This window comes from Zea mays, chromosome 6 (assembly GCF_902167145.1).
Source record: "Zea mays cultivar B73 chromosome 6, Zm-B73-REFERENCE-NAM-5.0, whole genome shotgun sequence".
Classification (NCBI taxonomy): Eukaryota; Viridiplantae; Streptophyta; class Magnoliopsida; order Poales; family Poaceae; genus Zea; species Zea mays.
Window position 1 is genome coordinate 109,972,483 of NC_050101.1, and position 11,366 is coordinate 109,983,848.

The 11,366-nt window shown below is 47.5% G+C and overlaps 2 protein-coding genes across 2 annotated transcripts; both read right to left on the minus strand.

Annotated features, from left to right (window-relative positions):
• Positions 1-969: 969 nt before the first annotated feature.
• On the minus strand, positions 970-7,135 carry LOC100285152 (uncharacterized). The gene is given in 10 exon segments (NM_001158046.1): positions 970-1,395; positions 1,475-1,623; positions 1,755-1,842; positions 2,011-2,322; positions 2,495-2,650; positions 2,757-2,972; positions 3,847-4,104; positions 4,635-4,838; positions 5,166-5,251; positions 6,879-7,135. Coding segments are annotated over 9 exon segments (1,749 nt in total). The 5' UTR covers positions 5,238-5,251; positions 6,879-7,135; the 3' UTR covers positions 970-1,101.
• A 318-nt stretch (positions 7,136-7,453) lies between these two features.
• Positions 7,454-10,431, minus strand: LOC100382248 (uncharacterized). The gene is made up of 3 exons (NM_001175001.1): positions 10,324-10,431; positions 8,440-9,068; positions 7,454-8,317 (listed from the first exon to the last, which is right to left on the minus strand). Exons 2-3 carry the CDS (start codon positions 9,034-9,036, stop codon positions 7,610-7,612), a joined length of 1,305 nt encoding a protein of 434 aa, NP_001168472.1. The 5' UTR covers positions 9,037-9,068; positions 10,324-10,431; the 3' UTR covers positions 7,454-7,609.
• Positions 10,432-11,366: the final 935 nt, after the last annotated feature.

The window sequence follows — 11,366 nt, forward strand, 5'->3', positions numbered from 1 at the left end:
GGATATGAAATGACAGGTTTCTTATTTTTGAGATCTGAACCATGTGTTGCCTTTTGGTTGTTACATAATAAATGGTCTTGTCGATGTGTTTTACGTTCAAAAACTTCTATGCAACATGCACGGAAACTAACGCTAAACATGCGCGATTTAAACTCTGTAATTCGTTACGAAACAGATCAACGATATATGATAAAATTCACACCCATTTACGCTATTTTGGATTATATTTTACGCAAAAATCCGCCCGAGCCATAACCCGCGCATGATTGGACACGTGCGATTTTTATGGCGTAATTTTTGGGCCACATTCGTCGTTACGAAACAGATCCATGATTTACGCTAAAATTTGTATATATTTACGTTGTTTTGGTTCACATTTTACGCAAAAAATTGTCCGAGCCAGAACCTGCGCACGATCGGACGCGCGCGATTTTTACGCCGTAATTTTTGGGTCTCATTCGTCGTTACGAAATAGATCCATGATTTATGCTAAAATTCATACTCATTTACGCTGTTTTGGTTCACGTTTTACGCAAAAAATCGCTCGATCCAGAACCCACGTACGATCAGAAGCGCGCGATTTTTACGCCGTAATGGTTGGGCTCATTCGTCGTTATGAAACGGATCTACGATTTACGCTAAAATTCGTACTAATTTACGTTGGTTTGGTTCACGATTTACGCTAAAATCTGCCTGAGCCAGAACCGTGCACGATCGGATGCACGCCTACCTGCACGTAGGTATACCTAGCTGGAACTTCCCGTACTAATGGAAGCCCTTGGCTTCCATTAGTTCGTCCCTATATATATATAGCAACATCCTAAAGTCCGTTATAGGCTATATTATTAAACTAGCTCTAACTTGACATTCCCTGTCTCCAACTCAGCGACGAGCAAATTGTCACGGCTACACGAGGACGAGTTCGCTAGATAGGACGACCAGACGAACAACCAGTGACAACTGATAATGTGTGATACCATATCCAGCTTCGTTTGTTTTTTTCCATTATCCGATCTACAATCAGCTCTGACTACTGCACTGCACTGGTATATATATATCTAAGCACCGCCACAACAGTTCAGTTACTGCTGGCACGGCCGGTCAGGGGGTGGACGGCCCAGTGTGGTTGCTGGACGCCTGCGAGGCCACGTCCTCCTTGGCGATGGCGACGTAGTTCACGGGGGCCACGGGCCTGCTCGCATCCCTCCTCCCATCCCGGCTAGCGGTCCTGCCGCCGCTCTGGAGGGCCGACAGCCTGCGAGCTGGCGTGCCACCGCCGTTGGTCCGTGCGCCAGCCACCTTCCTCGAGGACGACTGCGGCCGCGCGGGGCTCGGTTTTGACCCGAACAGCTTCTCCTGTTCGGCGGCTAGCTGTTCGTTCATCTTTTTCTGGTCCTGAAAGGCAACGAGGTGATTAGACAGTGTGGCTCATGAACCAGTCACAGGAAGCAGCAGCCGTGAACACTGAGAATACCCTCATTCGTCGCTTCTCGTCTTCCTTCTCCTGCCTCAGGATTTTGTATTCGTCCAGCATCGCAAGAAGAGGGACGCCGTCGTAGGTGAAGGCCACGCCATGCTCTTGTTCCCATGCCCGGGTCTTTGCAAGCAGTGTGTCAACAATAGCTAGTGTGACAAAAACATCAAAGGTATTCATCAAAAGTTTGCTCATGCCATGGGTAACAAGGCTGACAAAATTCCCGTCGTCATGTAAGCAACATAACAGCGGATAAAAAATACTTATGTTCAGAACATACCCGGAATTTTATTGACCAAAACACGGGCCTTTTCTGCACGCTTCAGATTCAGATGTGCACCCCGAGTTGCACTGTACCTGTTATCGTCCTGCGGTTAATTAAGATAGCATAGACGTCAGAACCTTGTGATAGGACACGAAGTGAAGACAACAGCAAGTATATAAAAAATAATGCAATTTCAAGAATTGCCAGGAGCTAAAGTACGGCTTGGCATCTTCCATGAGACACAAATCACAAAAATGAATAAGCAGCATACCCGGCTGTAGTCTTCAAGCCAGCTTTCTTCTTCACATGCTGACATCCACCTATCAACCCTCTCCAATATGTCCTTTCTGCTTAAGGACTCCTCATTTGCTTTAAGTATCTGGTTCTCCATATCAGCCAGTAGTTCTGAAGGCTCGAAACTACTGGACTCAATAATAGACATTATCCTATCTCTTGCAGCACTAGAATCTACTGCAACATGAGCCCGGGCATATATATCTTCAAGTTCAGTCTGTTTCTTGAATGCAATATCCTTCATCCTACTAGCTTTTAGCTGATCAAGCCTTTCAACTTCGAGTTCCGCCTTGAAAGTGCAAGGAGAGTTATTAACACACAGACAACAGAATGTTACTCCCTCCAGTTTTTTATTTGTCACGTTTTAGTTCAAAAATGAACTAGCGGGCGACAAATATTCGAGAACGGAGGGAGTATTTAACAAGACCAATGAACACTCTGAAAAGAAACCAGTTTCTAACCTGCTGAATTACATCAAGAGCCAGAGCTCCTGGAACTATCACATCATCCAATGTTGAGGACATTATGCATGTTACGTGACGAAAAGGTTGCTGTTCCTCCACAGGAGAATCCATTAAGTTCCAAAGATCAGATAGCTGGGAAGCTAGAGCTTGAATCTGAGAAAGCATATTGATAAGCAGAGATAGTATCCACACCTCAAATATATGTCAGATTAAAAAAGGATGCATAATAAAGATTGAGAAGCTCATTGCACATATTTACCTTTGCAAACCTCTTCGATTTTTCTTCTTCAAGTACAATCACCATTTTAGACAGCTTGGATATTGTTTCGCCACTAATGCTCTTGGATTGGACACCAACAGAGTCATCAAGACTTGGATGAACTTTAGTAACAGTGCCCACAAAATCCATGCCAAGTACAGAACAGAGATCGTGCACTGAACTCACGGATTCAAGAATCCTTGAGAGCCTAGTACTCTGCAATGCAGAAAAGTATTAGAAAGTACCATTCACATTGATTCTTTTTAAAGGGCAGACCCAGTGCCGGAGGCTCCCACATGAGTGGGTCTGAGGTAGGGATAAACCAATCGAGTAGTATAAAAGATACTAGTAAGATGATTATCAGCTATGCTAAAGGCATATTGTCTGTCATTTTGGAAGTGTTATGCTCAAATTTAGAATCATGCATAGTCCATGACAGGACGAACACCACCGAGAGGATGGCCGGGTGGAGTTGGCTTGTGCATGAGGGGAACTAGATTGATTTCTTGTTTACCTTTGATTGCTAGAAAGGCAGACTTCGTGCAGTGGTGAGAGCTCTCCCACAAGTCACCAGGTCACGGGTTCGAAAAGGTTTGCCTCAGTTTATCCCTTCCCTAGACCCAACTCATGTGGGAACCTCTGGCACTAGGTCTGGCCTTTCATTGATAGCTCTCCTCTCCTTTATATACCGAGGTTTGCATGAGTACTTGACTCCTAAGTGATTCAATCTACTACTAGCAATTCTAATCTTATCTCTAAACCTGAAGAGGCAGAGCTACGGTTCGCGAGGCTGTACCATTGCTAGAGTGCCATCCCAGCCCAAAGAGCCTAGGTGGATGCCCAATTGCCCATGATGCTGCATGCCTGCATCATGGTGTACAATTGGACATGTTGAGCTATTTGATTTTGACACGGGATAAGAATAGTCCAACAGATAAAACATGCAAAGTTACATTTTATGCTAATGATTAGAATCCCTCTATCAGGGACATCGAAACAAAGTTGCAGCATAGAAACATCAAAAGAAAGTAACAGACTAACAGTTAACATATTTCAAAAGGCAAAGGAAACTATGAAATTAGTAAACAACCTTTTCCTTTTGCAGGGCTTGTAGTTCAGAAAGATATTCATTTAATCTCCTCACTGAAAGATCATCCGCATTAACATGGGGTGTTTCCAACTGTTCACCAATATGTAGATCCCCAGCAATTTCATCACGAAGTATCTGAATCTGAAGTTGTACATGAGCAAACTCTTTCACCCTACTCTCTTTTTTCCTGCGGAGTGTCTCTAAAGATGGTGATATAGCTGCTAGTTGCTCCTTGATTGTACCAGATGTCTTGTCAGGCTGCAAAAATTAGGAGAAAAGAGAAATGGGCCCTGTATTAGGGGAATGACATCATGATTGAACATATAATATATCAAAACATAAAAGAAACATAGGCCCTGTTTGGTACAGCTGCTGCTTATTGAAAAAGCAGCTTATCTGATAAGCTGGTAAAAAGCAGCTTCTGCTTGTTGGCTGCTTTTATTTCATTTTGAGAAGCAGCTGAACTGATAAGCTGCTGCAGAAGCTGTCTGTTTGGCAGAACTTCGGCTTAAATTTGTGAAGAAGCTGAAAATAAACTATGCCAAACAGGGCCATAAGCAAAAATATATATCAAATGGGTAAATACTTAAATACTGATGAAATATGTAATCAGGGGCCAGTATAAATGGATAACAAAAAATCTACACAGTACTATATTTCAGTAGCAATAAATGAATAAATTACACATTGCAGTCTACTGTGTCACAAAACTTGTTCTACAAGTTCTAGTATTCTGCTTTAAAGAAAATATATACTGCATTCACAACTACATGTCTTCAGATACTTACAGCACCAGAAATAGATGACTCTCCTAATGCAGAAAGGAGTCTAGTCAGTTCCGATTTGGAGTTGGAAAGCTGTTGGAGGAGACATGACCTGGAGCTAGAAGCCTGATCAACCTTTCTCCTATAAACATCTAAGCACTCTTGCTCTAGCTGAAGTAACATCTTGTCACGATCTTCATCACTTTCGCCAACCTCATCCCATATCAGCTGAAATAACACATAGCAATCACTTGTGTGAATCCTATACTACTCTTTCTTGTAGAAATGCTATCTTAACTCTTAATCTAGATAATGGGTTAGAATGGTTTCATGTAGCAACTGTTCCAAGCCACAGCCCTTAAAAGAATAAATAAAAAAGAGCCTAGTGCCGAAGGCTCCCACACGTGTGGGGTCTGGGGAAGGGATAAACCTTCCCCCACAAATGCAGAGGCTGATTCGAAGTTTCGAACCCGCGACCTGGTGACCTAAAAGAATAAATAGGAGAAATATATTTTTATTACTTGAATATGAACAATCCCAAAACTAGCAGAGCACCTGAAGTTGCTGCAGCAAAGACCCACATGTCGTTTCACCTAACAATGGATCGTTGTGACCTGCCACTCCCATTTTCACTCAGCAGCCTGCATGGAGAAACATAACGATTATTTACATTTGCATTTATTTAGTGTGAATCTAAGTATATATGACATATGTATTTTTGACAACATACAGGGCAGAAAAACTACACAACCAAGCAGATCCTTTTCCCAATAAAGAGTTTGAAACTAAAATATTTGTTACTATAGAAGACAATATGGTTCATTTATTCAGAACATTTTGCCCAGAAGAAGCAATTATGGCTGCTGAAAATATTCGTAGTTTTTATACAGTAAACACTAACCTAATCAATACTGCTTTGGCATGATCTATGGTAATTATTTTTTCAGGGCGGTGAGGCACTCGTACTACATTAAAGATTTAGCATGCGACCTTAATAGCTTAGGCAGCTAGTTTAAACAAAAAAAAGTAAACCTATAAACATTATTAAATTAGCAATACTATGCCATCAAAATTACATTTTATAATTAATCAAGAAATGGTAACAAAAATCTTATATATATCTGACAAACATAAAATGAGTAAATCCACATACAGATGTCAACACTAAATAATACTCCACTTTGTCGCTACCTATAAGCGACAGAAAAGACCAAAAACACACAACAAGCTCATATTCTGTTCTGCTGAATCATCATTCGTCATCCTGTTAGGATAACTACATTCACCAACCCAGCCCTCTGGTGGGAAAAGAAAGGAAACAAAAAGATTGCCTTGTTGTATACATGACCTTAGTAACCGGAAACTGGGAAAGTGGCCATGTTCCTCGTTCCGTGAACGTTCGTTCTGTTCCAGGAACGTGGGAACAATCTCATTCCCGTAGTGTTAAAATCTAGTTTTAGTAGCGTACCGTGTACCACGTTCCCGTTCCTCGATCCCATCGATCCGGAAACCTGGTTACTAAGTACATGACTATTACTCCAATAACTTAACTATGGATGTTATGATTAATGTTGAAGCATCCAGAAATTATTTACATCAAGCTACAAGATTCACGGTAAAACTAACAGCGTGCTCTATAAGCAATATGATCAACATCTTAGGCGCAAAGCAATGGCCCGTGTTGGGCACAAAATTCTACACCAGATATAGCACCTTCCCGACAGTCCGCCCCCCCCCCCCCCCCCCCCAAAAAAAAAAATTGACAAACGTGGTGGGCAATCTCGAAAAAAGAACTCACAGTTGCAATGTGCGCTGGTAGTCAGCAAAATAAAAAATTTTGATCAAAGAAAAGGATCCTTGGCACCTAAACATCCACAGAAGAAACGATCCTTGGCACCTAAACACCAACAGGTGAAAGATCCAAACCAACCATTGGGCTGAAATTTGCAAACCCTCAATCAGACGCGCAACAAACCGACCAAAACTCTCAGGCACTTGCCAAGCGCCGTGCACGGGACAAGCCCAGAAACGCCAGCAACCTCCAAACCCTATCAAACCCAACGGGAATCAGTCGTGACGCCCGTAAAATACTAAAACTGCTAAAGGCAAGAACCCGCCCTAAATGAGCAGGAAGACGACCTCCCGCTCGCACTCGCAGGAACCCCTCAAAGCCCGCATTTGGCACGAGATCGCTTGACCAAGAATGCGCCAAGAAACCAGATGAGCACCACAAGAAGAGTGGGGGAAATGGCCACGCGGAGGCCTCACCTTACGGGCCGCCGGCGCCGGGGCTAGGGTTCTTGCCTCCTCGTCCTCCCGTCGGGCCTCGAGCCCTCACGAGTCACGAGGGGATTCACGGAGCGCGCGAGCGGGCGTCGTGGACTCGTGGTGCCTGCCTCCGTGTCTTGCCTGTGCAGCAACTGCAAAGTGGGGAGGCCAGCAGCCCAGCGGAGGTGACGGCCGCCGATAGACAAGTGAGAGAAGGGGGTGGAGCGGAGTCAGAGGAGAGTTTTCGTCAGAGGCAGGGTGACAAACTGACAGAGAACGGCGAAAAGGAAAGCGTGGAAACTGTGGGGCCAGTAATAACAATCCAGCAAATGCCAGGCTAGGCCGGGCCGGGCTGGCGCTGAACGTTTGTTTTGGGCTGGGCTGGGCTGGGCTGGCTCAGAACGTTTGTCCGATTTTTTTCCGCCTTTTCCACTGCTGCTTATTTTGTCGGCAGGATGGAAGCCAGCACTTGTATAATGTATTTACATGTCCGTTTTCAAATATTTGTATTTTATTTTTAACTAAATGTTAATAAATAAAAAAGAACTAAGGAAGTATAAGATGACGAAAAAACTATTGAAGAGGTGGTTTAAACTTATCCCGTTCTTCTTTTTCAAACAAAGTGTACCATCTTACAGACACGAAGTACGAATCTTCAGTCTGCATTTGTGAAACACTGACCACTTTGGTGGATGCAGATGATCTGGAGTTTTTCACAAACCATGGCCGGATCAGCAAGCTCCCGGGGCGAACCCGACGATCTTCTTGCCAATGTCGTACAGTACGCCGTGCGTCTTCTGCTGCGTGTTCCCGACGATGGCCACGTCGGTGTCGTCAGCGTTGGGCGCGAACGCCAGGCACGCCTGCGACACGTCCGCCACGTACAGGATCCCCGACGCGTCCACGTCCAGGCACGCGCCGCCCTGGAACACCAGCGACACCGCGGGCAGCGCGATGCTCCCCCCCTTGTGCCCCGTCAGGTCGTAGCAGGTGTCGAGGATCGAGAACGCCGGGGCCGCGCTGTACCCCAGGCCCTGCATCGCCTTGGAGAACGCCGACCGCAGCGGCGCGTACGCCGACGGCGGGAGCCGCGTGATCACCGTGCCGGAGTCCACCAGCGTGCCGGCGGTGGAGAAGACGGAGCCCGGGATGGGCAGCACGTGCCCGCCCACCTTGATGCCCGTCATCCCCACGTAGTAGAACGTCGGGCCCCTGTCCACCAGCATCGGCGTCAGGCGCGCGTTCGCCGCCGGCGCGCCCGGCCCCAGGTCCAGGAACCCCGTCCCGGCCGACGTCGCCGGGAGGCAGTACGCGAACACGCCGCCGTACTTGTCGTACGCCTGCACCGGCAGCGACGTCTTGCCGCGGCCGAGGCCCAGCAGCCCCGCCGCCCTCCCGAACAGCCCACGGTTCTTCTCGCCGCACCCGAACCGGAAATTCTGCATGCACAGTGCACGCGCGCGCGCGTCATGAGATGTCATGGCGAAGTCATGCCGCGCCCTAGCTAGGCGAGGGCGCGACCGCGCGAGGCGCCCATCGGCCACGTACGGTAGGTACGTACCTTGATGGTGTCGTAGGCCAGGGTGAGGGTGTCTTGGGCGTAGAAGCCGATGGTGTAGGAGCCGTCGCCGTACTGGATGCCGTACAGGCAGTGGCCGCCGGAGCAGCCGCTGACGTAGAGGTCGGAGCAGTAGGACGAGGAGCAGGAGATGTTGGCGTAGGTGGCGGACTTGGTGGGGTCGAAGAGAGGCTCCTTCTGCCGGTAGCAGTAGGCCACGCACGGCTGGCACTGCACCCACGTCGTGTCGCTGCCGGTGTCGAACACCACCGTGAACCGCTCCGCCGGCGTGCCGAGGCGGACGGGCACCACGTAGTTTCCCGTGCCCAGCGCGACCCCGTACGACGCCGGCAGGTCCGTCGTCGACGTGGCGGAGGACGACGAGGGGACGACGATCGACGACGGCGGCGTGCCGGGCCGGAGCTCGACCGGTGCGCCCTGCTTCCGTCGTCTCGCCCGCCCGGTGGTCTCGGCCACGCGGCGGTGGATGTACTCGGCGCGGCGCTGGTCCGCGGCGAGGATCTCCGCGTGGGACGGCGCCTTCCCGTTCCTGTTGTCGGCCAGCGGCGAGCACGGGCCGTGCTGGTGCACGACGGGCATCCTTGTGGGCGGCGCGGCACCTTGTTTTTGCTCTGGATTAATTAATTTTTTCAGACAGATGGTCGGTTCGATACGGGGAAGTTCGGAACTTTCACTTTGCAGTTACCGATTAATTTAGAAAACCGTATCTGTTTGTGAAATTTTGAATCTTTTGGGTGAGAAGCTTTGCAAATTGCCCCGTGGAAAACTTCGGTTTCATTGGAGAAACAGCAGTGAAGAAAACAAGCAGCGCATCATTTTCAGACATGAAAGGTGTTTTTGTATCTAGTGGCCGGTTATTATCGTTCTCTGTACGGGCTTAGCCATTGCTTTAGCTTCTTAGCTGGCCATTTCGACAAGACAACAGACAAGACTCTTATTTTCTCTTAAAATATAATAGAAAACATACACTCTTATTTTCTCTTATGAGTGCTAGATATCTTAGGACCATATAAGAGCTGCTGCTGAATAGATAAGCTAAGCGGATAGCTCCAGATTCTTCATGCTCGCCGGGTCGCCAGCTGAGCTAAGTTGCATTGGAGAACAATGTAATCGCAAGTTTGACGGACAAACTTTTTCTTAAAGTTCATGTCCTTCACTTCTTCGTTCCAATTATGCTACTGAACTCTTCTTTCTTTTGTGTGTGCGTGTCACAACAGCAAAAACACAATTCTCCGACGATCGTATTATGTCCGATGGCTACAGACACTTGTCGGACATAAGAGCTTATGTCCGACGGCTTATCGACAGCCGTCGGATATAAGCTTATGTCCGACGTCCGCCAAATAAACCGTCGGACATAGGTGATTTTAATCCCATCGGACAACCCGCACACGTACTTTCACTTCCTTTTGTTTCACCACGTACATCACACCACCCACAAACGCCACCGTGGGCCCCACCATCGGCCGTTACCTAAGTTAAATGCCGATGGCCCTTTGCGGCCGTCGGACATAGGCTATTTCCGACGGCTGTCGTCGAAAATAACCTTATTTCCCCTGTTACGACCGAGAGACACAGGTATCGTCGGACATAAATCTTCGGTCGTCGAAAACAAACTATTTTCGACAGCTTAGATCTTATATCCTAAGGCTTTGGCCGTTGGGAATTTCGTCGTTTGCTGTTGTGTGTGTAAACTCAATTCAGATTTCATAGTACCTATCTTTATAAGTAAATCCATGACCTACATACAAGTGACTGAAAAGGAAATACGAACTAAAAGAAAAGAACTTACGTAATCCATGCATGAGGTGCAGCAAGACACACACGCACGCATGGGCCCAATCGGTGATGAATGAGCAAACTAACCTGCTTGAGGGGTGGGGCAAGGAGCGGCTGCGGACGGGAGCAGGGACTCCACGTCCAGCTGCACAATGGAGGAGGCGCCCTCTGCACCAAGAGCACCCGCGGCAGCAGCAAGCAGCAGCAGGGGGAGCAGCCAGCGGGCCTGGCAGCAGGAGGACGCAGCCATGGCGGCACCGGCCTAGCTAGCGGTTGGCCGCGTCTGGGGTGCTACCGGCTCCGCGAGCTGCACCTGTCACGTCCTGTTATCGTCTGCGTATACATATAGGGCTATAGGCCCTGCAGCCGGGGGGGCTCGAGAGAGAATTCGTGTAGTGCAGTAGCTGGGTGGTCTATTTTGGCGTGCTCCTGCTGCATTGTCCCTCTCCTTCAGTCGGGGCAGATCGATCGGTTTTGCTAGACAGACACAACTTTCTTTCTTTTTTTTCGAAAGGTAAGACAGATACAAATACAACTGAAACGAATTGATCGTCTGGCTGCCGGCCTGTATGTGTTAAAGTGTTTTCAGTATGCTGCTCATCCCCTGACCCGGACGAGCAGGAAGGATGGGAGAGGTTCAGGTTCATTCAGGTGGCAACTGCACAGAGGAATAGGAGCACCCAAAAAATTGTCCGTCTATGTATCTGCTGCTGCTAACTAAGTTGTTGTTTAGTTCACATATTTGTAATATGATGGATAACTGGTAATATTAAATCATGTTTAGGGTTTAGATCTAATCGTTATGTTATATTTCGTGAACCAAACAACACTTATAAATGGCCACCGAAAAAAAAGTTGCTTCGGTGTTTTTAGTTTAAACGTCCACTTGGCCATTTTGTATCCACCTCTTTTGTAATGCAAAACACAGCAGGGGTTGGTTAAGCGTGTACATTAGCACGTAAAGCTTCACTGTCCATGCACGTCCCTGTCGCGCAAGGACTGCCGCATCGTCATTTGGATAGACAGCACAACGGTCTTCATGATGAGCTACATACAGTATTCCTGCCCATGCATACATCTATATCCGCAAGCAGCAGCTCCATACGGCATTGTTGGGGTACTGTACTATT

Coding starts and splice junctions, on each gene's coding strand:
- LOC100382248 (NM_001175001.1), bottom strand. CDS start 9,036: ATGCCCGTCGTGCACCAGCACGGCCCGTGCTCGCCGCTGGCCGACAAC. Junction 8,318..8,439: donor TGGCCTACGACACCATCAAG/GTACGTACCTAC, acceptor CTGTGCATGCAG/AATTTCCGGTTCGGGTGCGG.